Source organism: Carcharodon carcharias, chromosome 10 (genome assembly GCF_017639515.1).
Source record: "Carcharodon carcharias isolate sCarCar2 chromosome 10, sCarCar2.pri, whole genome shotgun sequence".
Lineage (NCBI taxonomy): Eukaryota > Metazoa > Chordata > Chondrichthyes > Lamniformes > Lamnidae > Carcharodon > Carcharodon carcharias.
Genome location: NC_054476.1, coordinates 140,616,908 through 140,637,252, shown reverse-complemented (window position 1 = coordinate 140,637,252; position 20,345 = coordinate 140,616,908). Strand labels below are relative to the sequence as shown.

Here is a 20,345-nt window from a genome sequence, read left to right as displayed (position 1 = left end):
ACAGGCAGACAGAGGGAGAGTGCGAGAGAGACAGAGTGAGTGAGAGAGGGAGAGAGACAGAGAGGGAGAGAGACAAAAGAAAGGGAGAGAGACAAAGAGAGAGAGAGAGACAGAGCAGAGGGAGCCAGAGAGATATGCAGAGAGAGAGAGAGAGAGAGAGACAGGGAGGAAGACAGAGCTCGGGAGGGAGACAGAACGCGAGAGAGAGACAGAGAGCATGAGAGGCATAGGGCGAGCAAGAGACAGAGAATGCGAGACCGAGCGTGAGAGATTCACTAGGCTGATTCATGGGATGAAGGGGTAAACAGGTTAGGCCTTTATTCATTAGAGTTTAGAAGAATGAGGGGTGATCTTATTGAAATGTACAAGGTTCTGAGGGGCTTGACAGGGTAGATGTTGAGAAGTTGTTTCCACTAGTGGGGGAATCTGGAACTAGGGAACACAATTACAGAATAAGGGGACACTCATTTAAAACTGAGATGTGAAGGAATTTCTTCTCTCAGAGGGTAGTGAATGTCTGGAATTCTCTACCCCAGAGAGTTGTGGAGGCTAGATCATTGAAAGTATTTAAAGAGGAGGTAGATAGATTTTTGAAATATCGGGGAGTTGAGAGCTATGAGGAGCTGGCTCGAAATAGGAGTTGAGGCCTGGGGCAGATCAGCCATGATCTTATTGAAAGGCGCGCAGGCTTGAGGTGCTGAATGGCCTACTCCTGCTCCTATTTCTTATGTTCTTTGCGAGAGAGACCATGCACGAGAGAAACAGACAGACAATGGGTGCAAGAGAGCCTATAGGTGAGAGTGGGAGTGATTTGGACAGGGTGACAGAGAGATGTTTAGAGCGGTACACCTTATCGAATGCCTTTCAAAAATCGAAAAATAAATCATCTACCAGACCTGCCCCATCACTCCTCTCTGTTACTGTGTCAGGTTAACAAAGCTGTGTTTTTGCCCACTCATTACCCTCTGCCCTCCACAGTGTACCTCAGGAATATACTCCCCTCTCCACAGTGTACCCCAGGAATATACTCCCCTCTCCACAGTGTACACCAGGAATACCCTCCGCCCCACAACTGTGTGTACCCCAGGAATACCCTCCCCCCTTCACAGTGTACACCAGGAATATCGTAGCCCCCTCCACAGTGTGTACCCCAGGAATACCCTTGCCCTTTACCCAACAGCCTGTTTTTTCAGTTTGCCGCACAGCAGGAGGTCGGTGAAGAGGAAAACGTGTCGCAGTTTCCTGGTTCCCTCTGAAACTTCGACAATAAAACCATCCCTCACCAATTGCCGATTCTGAAACAGAAAGTGAAATAATAATTTCAAGAATACGAACAGGTTCACGTCTTACAATTTTCAGGAAAACCAACCAGCTCAGGTCTTCAGTTCACCTCAGCAATATATCCAGTTACCAGATGTAAATATATAAATAATAGTGCTTCACATTAATACTATGTATTGTTCGCAATTAAACTCTTCCAATGACTGGCTCAGTGTGGGGAGGCAATTACTGACACGGGGATAATTACCGACATGGGGGTAATTAGTGACACGGGGCTAATTACTGACACAGGGTTAATTACCGACACGGGGATAATTACTGACACAGGGCTAATTAGTGACACAGGGCTAATTACTGACACAGGGTTAATTACTGACACGGGGTTAATTACCGACATGGGGGTAATTAGTGACATGGGGTAAATGACTGATGCGGGCTAATTGGTGACACGGGGATAATTACCGACACGGGGATAATTACCGACATGGGGGTAATTAGTGACATGGGGTAAATTACCGACGCAGGCTAATTAGTGACACGGGGATACTTACCGACACGGGGTTAATTACCAACATGGGGTAATTACTGACACGGGGCTAATTAGTGAGATGGGGGTAATTACTGACACGGGGCTAATTAGTGAGATAGGGGTAATTACCGAAACGGGGCTAATTACTGACATGGGGCTAATTAGTGAGATGGGGGAATTACTGACACGGGGCTAATAACCGACACGGAGTAATTACCGACAAGCGTGTAATTGCGGACACAGGTGTGATTACTGACATGCAGTTAATCACCGTCACGGGGTTAATTACCGACACGCTGTTAATCACTGACACGGGGGTAATTACTGACACGCTGTTAATCACTGACACAGGCTTAATTACTGACACGGGGTAATTAGGGGTAATTACTGTCATGGGGTTAATTACTGACAGCGGGTTCATTACTGACACAGGGTTAATTACTGACTCGGGGATAATTACCAACACGGGGCTAATTACTGACTCGGGGCTAATTACCAACAGGAAGGTAATTACTGACTCGAGGTTAATTACAGACATGGGGTAATTACTGACAAAGGAGTAATTAGGGGTTAATTACTGACACAGGGTTAATTACTGACACGGGGTAATTACTGATGCAGTTAATTGCTGACACAGGGGTAATCACTGACGCATTAATTACTGGCACAGATATAATTACTGACAAGGGGTTAATTACTGACAGGGTTAATTACTGACACGAGGTAATTAGATATTAATTACTGACACCGGGTTCATTACTGACTCGGGGTTAATTACTGACACGTGGGTAACTACTGACACGGGATTAATTACTGACAAGGGGTTAACTACTGACAAGGGAGTAATTAGGGGTTAATTACTGACATGGGGTTAGTTACTGACAACAGTAATTAGGGATTAATTACTGACAAGGGGGTAATTACTATCAGGGTTAATTACTAAAACAGAGTTAATTACTGACACCGGGGTAATTACTGACACGGGGGTAATTACCGACGCAGTTAATTGCAGACACGGGGTTATTAACGACGTATTAATTACTGGCACAGGGTAATTAATGACAAGGGGGTAATTATGGGTTAATTACTGACATGGGGTTAATTACTGACAAGAGAGTAATTAGGGGTTAATTACTGACACAGGGCTAGTTACTGATAAGACAGTAATTAGGGACTAATTACTGACAAAGGGGTAACACAGGGTTAATTACTAACAGGGTTAATTACTGACAAGGGTGTAATTACGAACAGGGTTAATTACTAAAACAGAGTTAATTACTGACACCGGGGTAATTACCAACGCAGTTAATTGCAGACACAGGGTTATTAATGACGTATTAATTACTGGCACAGGGTAATTAATGACAAGATGGTAATTAGGGGTTAATTACTGACACATGGTTAATTACTGACATGGGGCTAGTTACTGATACGACGGTAATTAGGGGTTAATTACTGACATGGGGTTAGTTACTGACAAGACGGTAATTAGGGTTTAATTATTGACACAGGGCTAGTTACTGATAAGACGGTAATTAGGGGTTAATTACTGACTCTGTGTTAATTACTGACACGGGGGTAATTATTAATAGGGTTAAGTACTAAAACAGAGTTAATTACTGACATCGGGGTGATTACTGACACGGGGGTAATTACTGACACGGGGTTAATTACTGACACGGGTAATTACTGATGCAGTTAATTGCAGACATGGGGTTATTCATGACGTATTAATTACTGGCACAGGGTAATTAATGACAAGGGGGTAAGTAGGGGTTAATTACTGACGGGGTTAATTACTGACAAAAGAGTAATTAGGGGTTAATTACTGACACGGTTAATTACTGACAAGGGGCTAGTTACTGATAAGACAGTAATTAGGGGTTAATTACTGCCACGGGGTTAGTTACTGACAAGATGGTAATTAGGGGCTAATTACTGACAAAGGGGTAACACAGGGTTAATTATTAACGGGGTTAACTAGGGACAAGGGAGTAATTACTAACAGGGTTAATTCCTAACACTGGGGTAATTACTGACACGGGGATAATTACTGAGCATGGGTTAATTACTGACATGGGGGTAATTACCGACGCAATCAATTGCTGACACGCGGGTAATCACTGACATATTAATTACTGACACAGGGTTAATTACTGACAAGGGAGTAAATTAGGGGTTAATTACTGACACGGGGTTAGTTACTGACAAGATGGTAATTAGGGGTTAATTACCGACACGGGGGTAATTACTGACAAGGGAGTAATTAGGAGTTAATTACTAACACGGGGTTAGTTACTGACAAGACGGTAATTAGGGATTAATAACTGACAAGTGGGTAACACAGGGTTAATTACTGACATGTGGTTAATTGCTGACACGGGCGTAATTACCGATGCGGTTAATTGCTGACATGGGGGTAATCACTGACGGGATTAATTCCTGGCATGGGGGTAATTACTGACAAGGGGGTAATTAGGCGTTAATTCCTGACAGGGTTAATTACTGACACAGGGTAATCACTGACACAGGGGTACTTAGGGGTTAATTACTGACACGGGGCTAGTTACTGACAAGACAGTAATTAGGGGTTAATTACTGACACGGGGGTAATTACTGACATGGTGCTAATTACCGGCACGAGGTTAATCACTGGCACAGGGTTAATCTCTGACCGGGGTAATATCTGCCACGGGCTTATTACTGACACCGGGTTCATTACTGACACGCGGTTAATTACTGACACGGGGTTAATTACTGACAAGGGCGTAACACAGGGTTAATTATCAACATAGGGTTAATTACTGACAAGAGGGTAATTACTAATAGGGTTAATTCCAACACAGGGTTAATTACTGACAAGAGGGTAATTACTGACACGGGGTTAATTACCAACGCGGTTAATAGCTGACATGGGGGTAATCACTGATGTATTAATTACTGGCACAGATGTAATTACTGACAATGGTTAATTACTAACACGGGTTAATTACTGACACGGGAGTAATTACTGACATGGGGGTAATTACCGACATGGGGGTAATTACCGACATGGGGGGTAATTACGGACATCGGGTTAATTACTGATATGGGGGTAATTAGGGGTTAATTACTGACATGGGGGTTAATTACTGTCTGGTTAATTACTGACAAGGGGATAATTACTGACACAGGGTTAATTAGTAACACAGGCTTAATCACTGACAGGGTGGTAATTACCGACAAAGGGTTAATTACTGACATGGGGCTAATTACTGACATGGGGCTAATTACTGATACGGGGGTAATTAGGGCTTTATTACTGACATGAGGTAATTATTGACATGACATTGGGATAATTACTGACACTGAGGTAAATAAATTACCGACTCGAGATTAATTACTGACACTGGAGTAATCACCGACACGGGGTTAATTACAGATATGGGGTAATTACTGACAAGGGAGGAATTAGGGGTTAATTACTGACATGGGGTTAGTTACTGACAAGACAGTAATTAGGGGTTAATTACTAACACAGGGTTAATTACTGACACCAGGGTAATTACTGACACGGGGTTAATTACTGACGCGGTTAATTGCTGACACGGGGGTAATCACTGACATATTAATTACTGGCACAGATGTAATTACTGACAAGTGGCTAATTACTGACACAGGGTTAATTACTGACACGGGGTAATTAGATATTAATTACTGACATTGGGTTAATTACTGACACCGGGTTCATTACTGACTCGGGGTTAATTACTGACACGGGAGTAATTAGGAGTTAATTACTGACATGGGGTTAATTACTGACTCGCGGTTAATTACCGACATGGGGGTAATTACTGACACGGGAGTAATTAGGGGTTAATTACTGACATGGGGCTAGTTACTGACAAGACAGTAATTAGGGGTTAATTACTGACACGGGGTTAGTTACTGACAAGACGGTAATTAGGGGTTAATTACTGACGAGGGGGTAACAGGTTTAATTACTGACATGGAGGTAATTACTAACAGTTATTTACTTACACAGGGTAATTAACGATGTGGTTAATTCTGACACGGGGGTAATCAATGACGGATTAATTACTGACATGGGGGTAATAACTGACATGGTGATAATTACTGGCACGAAGTTAATCACTGACACGGGGTTAATCTCTGACAGGGGTAATAACTGACACAGGCTCATTACTGACACCAGATTCATTAGTGACACGGTTTAATTACTGACATGGGGTTAATTACTGACAAGGGTGTAACACAGGGTTAATTATTAACTTAGGGTTAATTACTGACAAGAGGGTAATTACTAATAGGGTTAATTCCACCACAGGGTTAATTACTGACAAGAGGGTAATTACTAACAGGGCTAATTACTGACATGGGTTAATTACTGACACGGGGGTAATTACTGACATGGGGGTAATTACTGACATTGGGTTAATTAGTGACACGGGGCAATCATTGACATGGGGTAATAACTGACACGGGGGTAATTACTGACATGGGGAAATTACGGACATGGGGGGTAATTACGGACATTGGGTTAATTACTGACACAGGGCAATCATTGACATGGGGTAATTACTGACACAGGGCTAATTACTGACATGGGGGTAACTACTGACACGGGGTAATTAGGGGTTAATTACTGACATGGGGTTAATTACTGTCTGGTTAATTACTGACAAGGGGATAATTACTGACACAGGGTTAATTAGTAACACAGGCTTAATCAGTGACATGGTGGTAATTACCGACAAAGGGTTAATTACTGACATGGGGCTAATTACTGACATGGGGCTAATTACTGATGCAGGGGTAATTAGGGGTTAATTACTGACATGGGGTAATTATTGACATTGGGATAATTACTGACACTGGGGTAAATAAATTACTGACTCGAGATTAATTGCTGACATGGGGGTAATCACTGACGGATTAATTACTTACATGGGGGTAATTACTGACATGGTGCTAATTACCGGCACGAGGTTAATCACTGACGAGGTTAGTCTCTGACGGGGTAATATCTGACACAGGCTCATTACTGACACCGGATTCGTTAGTGACACGGGGTTCATTACTGACACGGGGTTCATAACTGACAAGGGGGTAACACAGGGTTAATTAATAACAGGGTTAATTACTGACAAGAGGGTAATTACTAATAGGGTAATTCCAACACAGGGTTAATTACTGACAAGAGGGTAATTACTAACAGGGTTAATTACTGACAGGGTTAATTACTGACACGGGTGTAATTAGTGACATGGGGGTTAATTACGGACATCGGGTTAATTACTGACACGGGGCAATCATTGACATGGGTAATTACTGACACCGGGCTCATTACTGACATGGGGGTAATTACTGACATGGGATAATTAGGGGTTAATTACTGACATGGGGTTAATTACTGTCTGGTTAATTACTGACAAGGGGATAATTACTGACACAGGTTAATTAGTAACACGGGCTTAATCACTGACACGGCGGTAATTACTGACAAAGGGTTAATTACTGACAAGAGGGTAATTACTGACGTGGGCGTAATTAGTGACATGGGGGTTAATTACGGACATCGGGTTAATCACTGACACAGGGCAATCATTGACATGGGTAATTACTGACACCGGGCTAATTACTGACATGGGGGTAATTACAGACATGGGGTAATTAGGGGTTAATTACTGACATGGGGTTAATTACTGTCTGGTTAATTACTGACAAGGGGATGATTACTGACACAGGGGGGTTAATTAGTAACACAGGCTTAATCACTGACACAGCGGTAATTACCGACAAAGGGTTAATTACTGACATGGGGCTAATTACTGACATAGGGCTAATTACTGATACGGGGGTAATTAGGGATTAATTACTGACATGGGGTAATTATTGACATTGGGATAATTACTGACACTGGGGTAAATAAATTACTGACTCAAGATTAATTACTGACAGGGGAGTAATTAGGGGTTAATTACTGACACGGGGCTAGTTACTGACAAGACAGTAATTAGCGGTAAATTACTGACAGGGTTAGTTACTGAGAAGACAGTAACTAGGGGTTAATTACTAACAAGGGGCTAGTTACTGATAAGACGGTAATTAGGGGTTAATTACAGACAAAGGGGTAACACAGGGTTAATTACTAACACAGTTAATTACTGACACGGGGGTAATTACCGACGCAGTTAATTGCTGACACGGTGGGTAATCACTGACATATTAATTACTGGCACAGGGGTAATTACTGACATGGGGGTAATTACTGACACCAGGTTCATTACTGACATGGGGTTAATTACTGACAAGGGAGTAATTAGGGGTTAATTACTGACACGGGGTTAGTTACTGACAAGATGGTAATTAGGGTTTAATTACTGACGAGGGGGTAACAGGGTTAATTAAAGACAAGGATGTAATTACTAACGGTTAATTACTTACACGGGTAATTACTGACACGGGGTAATTACCGATGTGGTTAATTGCTGACACGGGGGTAATCACTGACGGATTAATTACTTACACGGGGGTAATTACTGACATGGTGCTAATTACCGGCACGAGGTTAATCACTGACACGGGGTTAATCTCTGACAGGGGTAATATCTGACAGGGGTAATATCTGACAGGGGTAATATCTGACACAGGCTCATTACTGACACTGGATTCATTAGTGACACCGGGTTCATTACTCACACGGGGTTCATTACTGACAAGGGGGTAACACAGGGTTAATTACTAACACAGGGTTAATTACTGACAAGAGGGTAATTACTAATAGGGTAATTCCAACACTGGGTTAATTATTGATAAGAGGGTAATTACTAACAGGGTTAATTACTGACACGGGTGTAATTAGTGACATGGGGGTTAATTACGGACATCGGGTTAATTACTGACACGGGGCAATCATTGACATGGGTAATTACTGACACCGGGCTCATTACTGACATGGGGGTAATTATTGACATGGCGTAATTAGGGGTTAATTACTGACATGGGGTTAATTACTGTCTGGTTAATTACTGACAAGGGGATAATTACTGACATAGGGTTAATTAGTAACACAGGCTTAATCACTGACAAGGCAGTAATTACCGACAAAGGGTTAATTACTGACAAGAGGGTAATTACTGACATGGGCGTAATTAGTGACATGGGGGTTAATTACAGACATCGGGTTAATTAGTGACACGGGGCAATCATTGACATGGGTAATTACTGACACCGGGCTAATTACTGACATGGGGGTAATTACAGACATGGGGTAATTAGGGGTTAATTACTGTCTGGTTAATTACTGACAAGGGGATGATTACTGACACAGGGTTAATTAGTAACACAGGCTTAGTCACTGACACGGCAGTAATTACCGACAAAGGGTTAATTACTGACGAGGGTAATTACTGACATGGGCGTAATTAGTGACATGGGGGTTAATTACGGACATCGGGTTAATTACTGACACGGGGCAATCATTGACATGGGTAATTACTGACACCGGGATAATTACTGACACGGGGTAATTACTGACATGGGGTGATTAGGGGTTAATTACTGGCATGGGGTTAATTACTGTCTGGATGATTACTGACACAGGGTTAATTAGTAACACAGGCTTAATCACTGACACGGCGGTAACTACCGACAAAGGGTTAATTACTGACATAGGGCTAATTACTGACACGGGGCTAGTTACTGATAAGACGGTAATTAGAGGTTAATTACTGACATGGGGTTAGTTACTGACAAGACGGTAATTAGGGGTTAATTACTGACACGGGGCTAGTTACTGACAAGACGGTAATTTGGGGTTAATTACTGACACGGGGTTAGTTACTGACAAGATGGTAATTACTAACAGGGTTAATTACTAACACAGGTTAATTACTGACAAGAGGGTAATTACTGACATGGGGGTAATTACGGACATTGGGTTAATTACTGACACGGGGCAATCATTATCATGGGGTATTTACTGACACCAGGCTAATTACTGACACAGGGGTAATTACTGACATGGGTTAATTAGGGATTAATTACTGACACGGGGTTAATTAATGACAAGGGGATAATTACTGACACAGGGTTAATTAGTAACACAGGCTTAATCACTGACACGGCGGTAATAACCGACAAAGGGTTAATTACTGACATGGGGCTAATTATTGATACGGGGGGGTAATTAGGGGTTAATTACTGACATGGGGTAATTATTGACATTGGGTTAATTACTGACACTGGGGTAAATAAATTACTGACTCGAGGTTAATTACTGACACGGGAGTAATCACCGACATGGGTAATTACTGACGGAGGGGTAATTATTGACACGGGGTTAATTACTGACATGGGGTAATTAGGGGTTAATTACTGACATGGGGTTAATTACTGACAAGGGGATAATTACTGACACGGTTAATTAGTAACACAGGCTTAATCACTGACACGGCGGTAATTACCGAAAAAGGGTTAATTACTGACATGGGGCTAATTACTGATATGGGGGTAATTAGGGGTTAATTACTGCCATGGGGTAATTATTGACATGGGGGTAATTACTGACATGGGGCAATCAATGATACGGAAGGAAAGCACTGACACGGGGCAAATCACTGACATGGGTTTAATTACTGACACGTGCGTAATTACTGACACTGGGTAATTACTGACAAGGGGGTAATTACTGACACAGGGTTTATTACTGACATGGGGGTAATTACTGACATGGGGGTAATTAGGGGTTAATTACTGACATGGGGTTAATTACTGTCTGGTTAATTATTGACAAGGGTATAATTACTGACACAGGGTTAATTAGTAACACGGGCTTAATCACTGACACGGCAGTAATTACCGACAAAGGGTTAATTACTGACATGGGGCTAATTACTGACACGGGGCTAATTACTGACACGGGGCTAATTACTGACACGGGGGTAATTAGGGGTTTATTACTGATATGGGGTAATCAATGACATGGGGGTAATTACTGGCACTGGGTAAATAAATTACTGACTTGAGGTTAATTACTGACTTGAGGGGTAATTACTGACTTGAGGGGTAATTACTGACACGGGGCAATCATTGACTCAGGGGCAATCACTGACACAGGGATAATCACTGACAAGGGTGTAATTACTGACAAGGGAAAATTACTGACACGGGGCAATCATTGCCATGGGGGCAATCATTGATATGGGGGTAATTACTGACACAGGCGTATTACTGACACAGGTGTAATTACAGACACAGGATTAATTACAGACACAAGATTAATTACAGACACAGGTGTAATTACTGACACAGGTGTAATTACTGACATGGAGGTAATTACTAACACGGGTTAATTACTGACACAGGAATAATAACTGACACAGGGGTAATTACTGATGCCGGGTTAATTACTGACACGGGAAATTACTGAAGCCGAGTTAATTACTGACATGGGGTAATTACTGACACTGAGGTCATTACTGACACCGTGTAATTACTGACACGGGAGTAATTACTGACATGGAGGTAATTACTAACGGGTTAATTACTGACACGGGAGTAATTACTGACATGGGGTAATTACTGACACGGGGTTCATTACCGACATGGGGTTAATTACTGACGTGGGGTTAATTACTGACATCGGGTTCATTACTGGCACTGGTGTAATTACTGTTACGGGGGTAATTACTGACAGGATTAATTACTTGCACAGGAGTAATTACTAACACTGGGCTAACTACTGACACGGGGGTTAATTACTGACACAGGGGTAATTACTGGCACGGAGGTAATTAGGGGTTAATTACTGACGTGGGGTTAGGTACTGACAAGACGGTAATTAGGGCTTAATTACTGACGAGGGGGTAACAGGGTTAATTACTGACAAGGGTGTAATTACTAACAGTTAATTACTGACACAGGGGTAATTACTGACATGGGGTAATTACCGATGTGGTTAATTGCTGACACGGGGTTAATCACTGACGGATTAATTACTGACATGGGGGTAATTATTGACATGGTGCTAATTACTGGCACGAGGTTAATCACTGACATGGGGTTAATCTCTGACCGGGGTAATATCTGACACAGGCTCATTACTGACACCGGATTCATTAGTGACACTGGGTTCATTACTGATACGGGGTTAATTACTGGCAAGGGAATAACACAGGGTTAATTACTAAAACAGGGTTAATTACTGACAAGAGGGTAATTACTGACAGGGTTAATTACTAACACGGGTTAATTACTGACAAGAGGGTAATTACTGACATGGGGGTAATTACTGACATGGGGGTAATTACGGACATGGGGGTAATTACGGACATTGGGTTAATTACTGACACGGGGCAATCATTATCATGGGGTATTTACTGACACCAGGCTAATTACTGACACAGGGGTAATTACTGACATGGGGTAATTAGGGATTAATTACTGACACGGGGTTAATTATTGACAAGGGGATAATTACTGACACAGGGTTAATTAGTAACACAGGCTTAATCACTGACACGGCGGTAATAACCGACAAAGGGTTAATTACTGACATGGGGCTAATTACTGACATGGGGCTAATTACTGATACGGGGGGTAATTAGGGGTTAATTACTGACATGGGGTAATTATTGACATTGGGTTAATTACTGACACTGGGGTAAATAAATTACTGACTCGAGGTTAATTACTGACACGGGAGTAATCACCGACATGGGGTAATTACTGACGCAGGGGTAATTATTGACACGGGGTTAATTACTGACATGGGGTAATTAGGGGTTAACTACTGACATGGGGTTAATTACTGACAAGGGGATAATTACTGACACAGGGTTAATTAGTAACACAGGCTTAATCACTGACACGGCGGTAATTACCGACAAAGGGTTAATTACTGACATGGGGCTAATTACTGACATGGGGCTAATTACTGACACAGGGCTAATTAGGGGTTTATTACTGATATGGGGTAATCAATGACACGGGGGTAATTACTGGCACTGGGTAAATAAATTACTGACTCGAGGTTAATTACTGAATTGAGGGGTAATTACTGACTTGAGGGGTAATTACCGACACGGGGGTAATTACTGACACGGGGGTAATTACTGACACGGGGCAATCATTGACACAGGGGCAATCACTCACTAACACGGGGATAATCACTGACAAGGGGGTAATTACTGACAAGGGAAAATTACTGACACGGGGCAATCATTGACACGGGGGTAATTACTGACACAGGCGTAATTACTGACACAGGCGTAATTACTGACACAGGTGTAATTACAGACACAAGATTAATTATAGACACAGGTGTAATTACTGACACGGGGGTAATTACTGACATGGAGGTAATTACTGACATGGAGGTAATTACTGACACAGGAATAATTACTGACACGGGGAATTACTGATGCCGGGTTAATTACTGACACGGGAAATTACTGAAGCCGGGTTAATTACTGACATGGGGTAATTACTGACACTGAGATCATTACTGACACTGAGATCATTACTGACACTGAGATCATTACTGACACCGTGTAATTACTGACACGGGAATAATTACTGACATGGAGGTAATTACTAACGGGTTAATTACTGACACGGGAGTAATTACTGACACGGGGTAATTACTGTCGCTGGGTTAATTACTGACGCCGGGTTAATTACTGACACCGGGATCATTACTGACACCGGGATCATTACTGACATGGGTGTAATTACTGGAAAGGGGGTAATTACTGACACGGGGTTCATTACTGACATGGGGTTAATTACTGTCATCGGGTTCATTACTGGCACTGGTGTAATTACTGCTACGGAGGTAATTACTGGCACGGAGGTAATTACTGACAGGATTAATTACTTACACGGGGGTAATTACTAACACTGGGCTAACTACTGACACGGGGGTTAATTACTGACACAGGGGTAATTACTGGCACGGAGGTAATTAGGGGTTAATTACTGACATGGGGTTAATTACCGATACGGGGGGGGGTAACACAGGGTTAATTACTAACACAGGGTTAATTACTGACATGGGGGTAATTACTAACAGGGTTAATTACTGACATGGGGGTAATTACCGACTTGAGACTAATTATTGTCACGGGGGGGGCAATTACAGCACCGGGAGGTAATCGCTGGCATGGGGGTGTGAAGTGCAATCACTGACACCAGGGGGAGGGGTTAATCACCCACACGGGTGAAGTGAGAGGAAACATTCTGAAAGCAAATATCTCCCCACCCTGACACAGAGCAGCATCATCCCTGCACCGTCACTCACCTCTCCCTTTGCCAGTGACACTTGTGTTCGCCGCTCAGAAATTTCCTCATTGATGCTGGACAGGAAATTCTGTGAGATTCGCAGTGCATGCTGCAGTAAGGGATAGTCGGGGTGTTCTGTGGGTGTATGTTTCAGAAGATCCTGCAAACACACATAGCAGCTCCATTACAACAGCACTCATCTCCAGAGTCTCACACAGGGCTCCCGAGGTCAACTCCAGCTTCTGCAGGAATATGCAGCCCATGAGAAGCTTTTCCTGCAAGGCAGCTCTCTCACCCGTAAATCAGCAGATTGTGCACGAAACCCCAACTCCAGAGGCTGAGCAGCAATCCAGATTAACATTTCCAGTGCACTACTGAGGGAACACTGCACTGTCAGAGGGTCATTACTCAGGGAACATCACACTGTCGGACGGTCAGTACTGAGGGAACACCACACTGTGGGAGCGCTGCACTGTCGGAGGGTCAGTACTGAGGGAGCAACGCATTGTCGGAAGGTCAGCACTGAGGGAGCAACGCATTGTCGGAGGATCAGTACTGAGGGAACACCGCACTGTCAGAGGGTCAGTTCTGAGGGAACACCACAATGTCGGAGGATCAGTTCTGAGGGAACACCACAATGACGGAGGGTCAGTTCTGAGGGAACACCACAATGTCGGAGGGTCAGTTCTGAGGGAACACCACAATGTCGGAGGATCAGTACTGAGGGAGCGCTGCACTGTCGGAGGGTCAGTACTGAGGGAGCGCTGCACTGTCGGAGGGTCAGTACTGAGGGAGCGCTGCACTGTCGGAGGGTCAGTACTGAGGGAGCGCTGCACTGTCGGAGGGTCAGTACTGAGGGAGAAATGCTCTGTTGGAGGATCAGTACTGAGGGAACATCACACTGTCGGAGGCTCAGTACTGAGGGAGCGCTGCACTGTCGGAGAGTCAGTACTGAGGGAGCGATGCACTGTCGGAAGGTCAGTACTGAGGGAGTGCTGCACTGTCGGTGGGTCAGTACTGAGGGTGTACCGCACTGTCGGAGGGTCAATACTGAGGGAGTACTGCACTGCGGAGGGTCATTACTGGGGTAACACTGCACCGCCGGTGGGTCATTACTGAGGGAACACTGCACTGTCGGAGGGTCAGTACTGAGGGAGCAATGCACAATTGGAGGGCCAGTACTGAGGGAGCAATGCACTGTTGGAGGATCAGTACTGAGGGAGCGACGCACTATTGGAGGGTCAGTGCTGAGGGAACACCTCACTGTCGGAGGGTCAGTACTGAGGGAGTGCCGCACTGTTGGAGGGTCAGTACTGAGGGAGCAATGCACTGTCGGAGGGTCAGTACTGAGGGAACACCACACTGTCGGAGGGTCAGTACTGAGGGAACACCGCACTCTCGGAGGGTCTGTAGTGAGTGAACACCGCACTCTCGGAGGGTCTGTAGTGAGGGAACATCGCACTGTTGGAGGGTCAGTACTGAGGGAGCAATGCACTGTCGGAGGGTCAGTACTGAGGGAACACCTCACAGTTGGAGGGTCAGTACTGAGGGAACACCTCACTGTTGCAGGATCAGTGCTGAGGGAAAACCACACTGTTGGAGGGTCAGTACTGAGGGAGTGCTGCACTGTTGGAGGGTCAGTACTGAGTGGGTGCCGCACTGTCGGAGGGTCCATAATGAGGTAGTGCCGCACAGTCGGAGCGTCTGTACTGAGGGGGTGCCGCACTGTCGGAGGGTCAGTACCGAGGGAAAACCGCACTGTCAGAGGGTCAGTACTAAGGGTGTACGGCACTGTTGGAGGGTCAGTACTGAGGGAGCGATGCACAGTTGGAGGGCCAGTACTGAGGGAGCCCTGCACTGTCGGAGGGTCAGTACTGAGGGAGCGCTGCACTGTCGGAGGGTCAGTACTGAGGGAGCGCTGCACTGTCGGAGGGTCAGTACTGAGGGAGAAATGCTCTGTTGGAGGATCAGTACTGAGGGAACATCACACTGTCGGAGGCTCAGTACTGAGGGAGCGCTGCACTGTCGGAGAGTCAGTACTGAGGGAGCGATGCACTGTCGGAAGGTCAGTACTGAGGGAGTGCTGCACTGTCGGTGGGTCAGTACTGAGGGTGTACCGCACTGTCGGAGGGTCAGTACTGAGGGAGTACTGCACTGCGGAGGGTCATTACTGGGGTAATACTGCACCGCCGGAGGGTCATTACTGAGGGAACACTGCACTGTCGGAGGGTCAGTACTGAGGGAGCAATGCACAATTGGAGGGCCAGTACTGAGGGAGCAATGCACTGTTGGAGGATCAGTACTGAGGGAGCGACGCACTATTGGAGGGTCAGTGCTGAGGGAACACCTCACTGTCGGAGGGTCAGTACTGAGGGAGTGCCGCACTGTTGGAGGGTCAGTACTGAGGGAGCAATGCACTGTCGGAGGGTCAGTACTGAGGGAACACCACACTGTCGGAGGGTCAGTACTGAGGGAACACCGCACTCTCGGAGGGTCTGTAGTGAGTGAACACCGCACTCTCGGAGGGTCTGTAGTGAGGGAACATCGCACTGTTGGAGGATCAGTACTGAGGGAGCAATGCACTGTCGGAGGGTCAGTACTGAGGGAACACCTCACAGTTGGAGGATCAGTACTGAGGGAACACCTCACTGTTGCAGGATCAGTGCTGAGGGAAAACCACACTGTTGGAGGGTCAGTACTGAGGGAGTGCTGCACTGTTGGAGGGTCAGTACTGAGTGGGTGCCGCACTGTCGGAGGGTCCATAATGAGGTAGTGCCGCACAGTCGGAGCGTCTGTACTGAGGGGGTGCCGCACTGTCGGAGGGTCAGTACTGAGGGAAAACCGCACTGTCAGAGGGTCAGTACTAAGGGTGTACGGCACTGTTGGAGGGTCAGTACTGAGGGAGCGATGCACAGTTGGAGGGCCAGTACTGAGGGAGCAATGCACTGTCGGAAGATCAGTACTGAGGGAACACCGCATTGTCAGAGGGTCAGTACTAAGGGTGTACCGCACTGTTGGAGGGTCAGTACTGAGGGAGCGATGCACAATCGGAGGGCCAGTACTGAGGGAGCAATGCACTGTCGGAAGGTCAGTACTGAGGGAGTGCTGCACTGTCGGTGGGTCAGTACTGAGGGTGTACCGCACTGTCGGAGGGTCAGTACTGAGGGAGTACTGCACTGCGGAGGGTCATTACTGGGGTAACACTGCACCGCCGGAGGGTCATTACTGAGGGAACACTGCACTGTCGGAGGGTCAGTACTGAGGGACCGATGCACAATTGGAGGGCCAGTACTGAGGGAGCAATGCACTGTCGGAGGATCAGTACTGAGGGAGCGACGCACTATTGGAGGGTCAGTGCTGAGGGAACACCTCACTGTCGGAGGGTCAGTACTGAGGGAGTGCCGCACTGTTGGAGGGTCAGTACTGAGGGAGCAATGCACTGTCGGAGGGTCAGTACTGAGGGAACACCACACTGTCGGAGGGTCAGTACTGAGGGAACACCGCACTCTCGGAGGGTCTGTAGAGAGGGAACACCGCACTCTCGGAGGGTCTGTAGTGAGGGAACATCGCACTGTTGGAGGGTCAGTACTGAGGGAGCAATGCACTGTCGGAGGGTCAGTACTGAGGGAACACTGCACTGTCGGAGGGTCAGTACTGAGGGAACACCTCACAGTTGGAGGGTCAGTACTGAGGGAACACCTCACTGTTGCAGGATCAGTGCTGAGGGAAAACCACACTGTTGGAGGGTCAGTACTGAGGGAGTGCTGCACTGTTGGAGGGTCAGTACTGAGTGGGTGCCGCACTGTCGGAGGGTCCATAATGAGGTAGTGCCGCACAGTCAGAGCGTCTGTACTGAGGGGGTGCCGCACTGTCGGAGGGTCAGTACTGAGGGAAAACCGCACTGTCAGAGGGTCAGTACTAAGGGTGTACGGCACTGTTGGAGGGTCAGTACTGAGGGAGCGATGCACAGTTGGAGGGCCAGTACTGAGGGAGCAATGCACTGTCGGAGGATCAGTACTGAGGGAACACCGCATTGTCAGAGGGTCAGTACTAAGGGTGTACCGCACTGTTGGAGGGTCAGTACTGAGGGAGCGATGCACAATCGGAGGGCCAGTACTGAGGGAGCAATGCACTGTTGGAGGGTCAGTACTGAGGGAGCGACGCACTATTGGAGGGTCAGTGCTGAGGGAACACCTCACTGTCGGAGGGTCAGTACTGAGGGAGTGCCGCACTGTTGGAGGGTCAGTACTGAGGGAGCAATGCACTGTCGGAGGGTCAGTACTGAGGGAACACCGCACTCTCGGAGGGTCTGTAGTGAGGGAACATCGCACTGTTGGAGGGTCAGTACTGAGGGAGCAATGCACTGTCGGAGGGTCAGTACTGAGGGAACACTGCACTGTCGGAGGGTCAGTACTGAGCAAACGACGCACTGTTGGAGGGTCAGTGCTGAGGGAACACTTCACTGTCGGAGGGTCAGTACTGAGGGAGTGCCGCACTGTCAGAGGGTCAGTACTGAGGGAGCAATGCACTGTCAGAGGGTCAGTTCTGAGGGAACACCACACTGTGGGAGTGTCTGTACTGAGGGAGCGACGCACTGTTGGAGGGTCAGTGCTGAGGGAATACCTCACTGTCGGAGGGTCAGTACTGATGGAGTGCCGCACTATCGGAGGGTCAGTACTGAGGGAGCAATGCACTGTCGGAGGGTCAGTACTGAGGGAACATCGCACTGTCGGAGGGTCAGTACTGAGGGAGTGCTGCACTGTTGGAGGGTCAGTACTGAGTGGGTGCCGCACTGTCGGAGGGTCCATAATGAGGTAGTGCCGCACAGTCAGAGCGTCTGTACTGAGGGGGTGCCGCACTGTCGGAGGGTCAGTACTGAGGGAAAACCGCACTGTCAGAGGGTCAGTACTAAGGGTGTACGGCACTGTTGGAGGGTCAGTACTGAGGGAGCGATGCACAGTTGGAGGGCCAGTACTGAGGGAGCAATGCACTGTCGGAGGATCAGTACTGAGGGAACACCGCATTGTCAGAGGGTCAGTACTAAGGGTGTACCGCACTGTTGGAGGGTCAGTACTGAGGGAGCGATGCACAATCGGAGGGCCAGTACTGAGGGAGCAATGCACTGTTGGAGGGTCAGTACTGAGGGAGCGACGCACTATTGGAGGGTCAGTGCTGAGGGAAAACCTCACTGTCGGAGGGTCAGTACTGAGGGAGTGCTGCACTGTTGGAGGGTCAGTACTGAGGGAGCAATGCACTGTCGGAGGATCAGTACTGAGGGAACACCGCATTGTCAGAGGGTCAGTACTAAGGGGTACCGCACTGTTGGAGGGTCAGTACTGAGGGAGCGATGCACAATCGGAGGGCCAGTACTGAGGGAGCAATGCACTGTTGGAGGGTCAGTACTGAGGGAGCGACGCACTATTGGAGGGTCAGTGCTGAGGGAACACCTCACTGTCGGAGGGTCAGTACTGAGGGAGTGCCGCACTGTTGGAGGGTCAGTACTGAGGGAGCAATGCACTGTCGGAGGGTCAGTACTGAGGGAACACCGCACTCTCGGAGGGTCTGTAGTGAGGGAACATCGCACTGTTGGAGGGTCAGTACTGAGGGAGCAATGCACTGTCGGAGGGTCAGTACTGAGGGAACACTGCACTGTCGGAGGGTCAGTACTGAGCAAACGACGCACTGTGGGAGGGTCAGTGCTGAGGGAACACTTCACTGTCGGAGGGTCAGTACTGAGGGAGTGCCGCACTGTCAGAGGGTCAGTACTGAGGGAGCAATGCACTGTCAGAGGGTCAGTTCTGAGGGAACACCACACTGTGGGAGTGTCTGTACTGAGGGAGCGACGCACTGTTGGAGGGTCAGTGCTGAGGGAATACCTCACTGTCGGAGGGTCAGTACTGATGGAGTGCCGCACTATCGGAGGGTCAGTACTGAGGGAGCAATGCACTGTCGGAGGGTCAGTACTGAGGGAACATCGCACTGTCGGAGGGTCAGTACTGAGCAAATGACGCACTGTCGGAGGGTCAGTACTGAGGGTGCACCGCACTGTCGGAGGGTCAGTACTGAGGGAGTACTGCACTGCGGAAGGTCGTTACTGAGGTAACACTGCACCGTTGGAGGGTCATTACTGAGGGAACACTGCATTGTTGGAGGGTCAGTACTGAGGGAGCACTGCACTGTCGCACAGTCAGGACTAAAGGAACACCACACTGTTGGATGGTCAGTACTGAAGGACCATGGCAATGTTGGA

At 46.9% G+C, this 20,345-nt stretch overlaps 1 protein-coding gene across 3 annotated transcripts in view; it reads right to left on the bottom strand.

The window, feature by feature from the left end:
- Positions 1 to 20,345, bottom strand: part of abr (ABR activator of RhoGEF and GTPase) — a 215,987-nt gene that overhangs the window by 35,721 nt on the left and 159,921 nt on the right. For all 3 annotated transcript variants that reach the window (XM_041197333.1, XM_041197334.1, XM_041197335.1), the window contains 2 exons: positions 14,115 to 14,255; positions 1,174 to 1,295 (listed from right to left, as the gene is read on the bottom strand). In XM_041197333.1, coding sequence (XP_041053267.1) covers positions 1,174 to 1,295; positions 14,115 to 14,255 — 263 coding nt within the window. The remainder of the gene's footprint in view (positions 1 to 1,173; positions 1,296 to 14,114; positions 14,256 to 20,345) is intronic.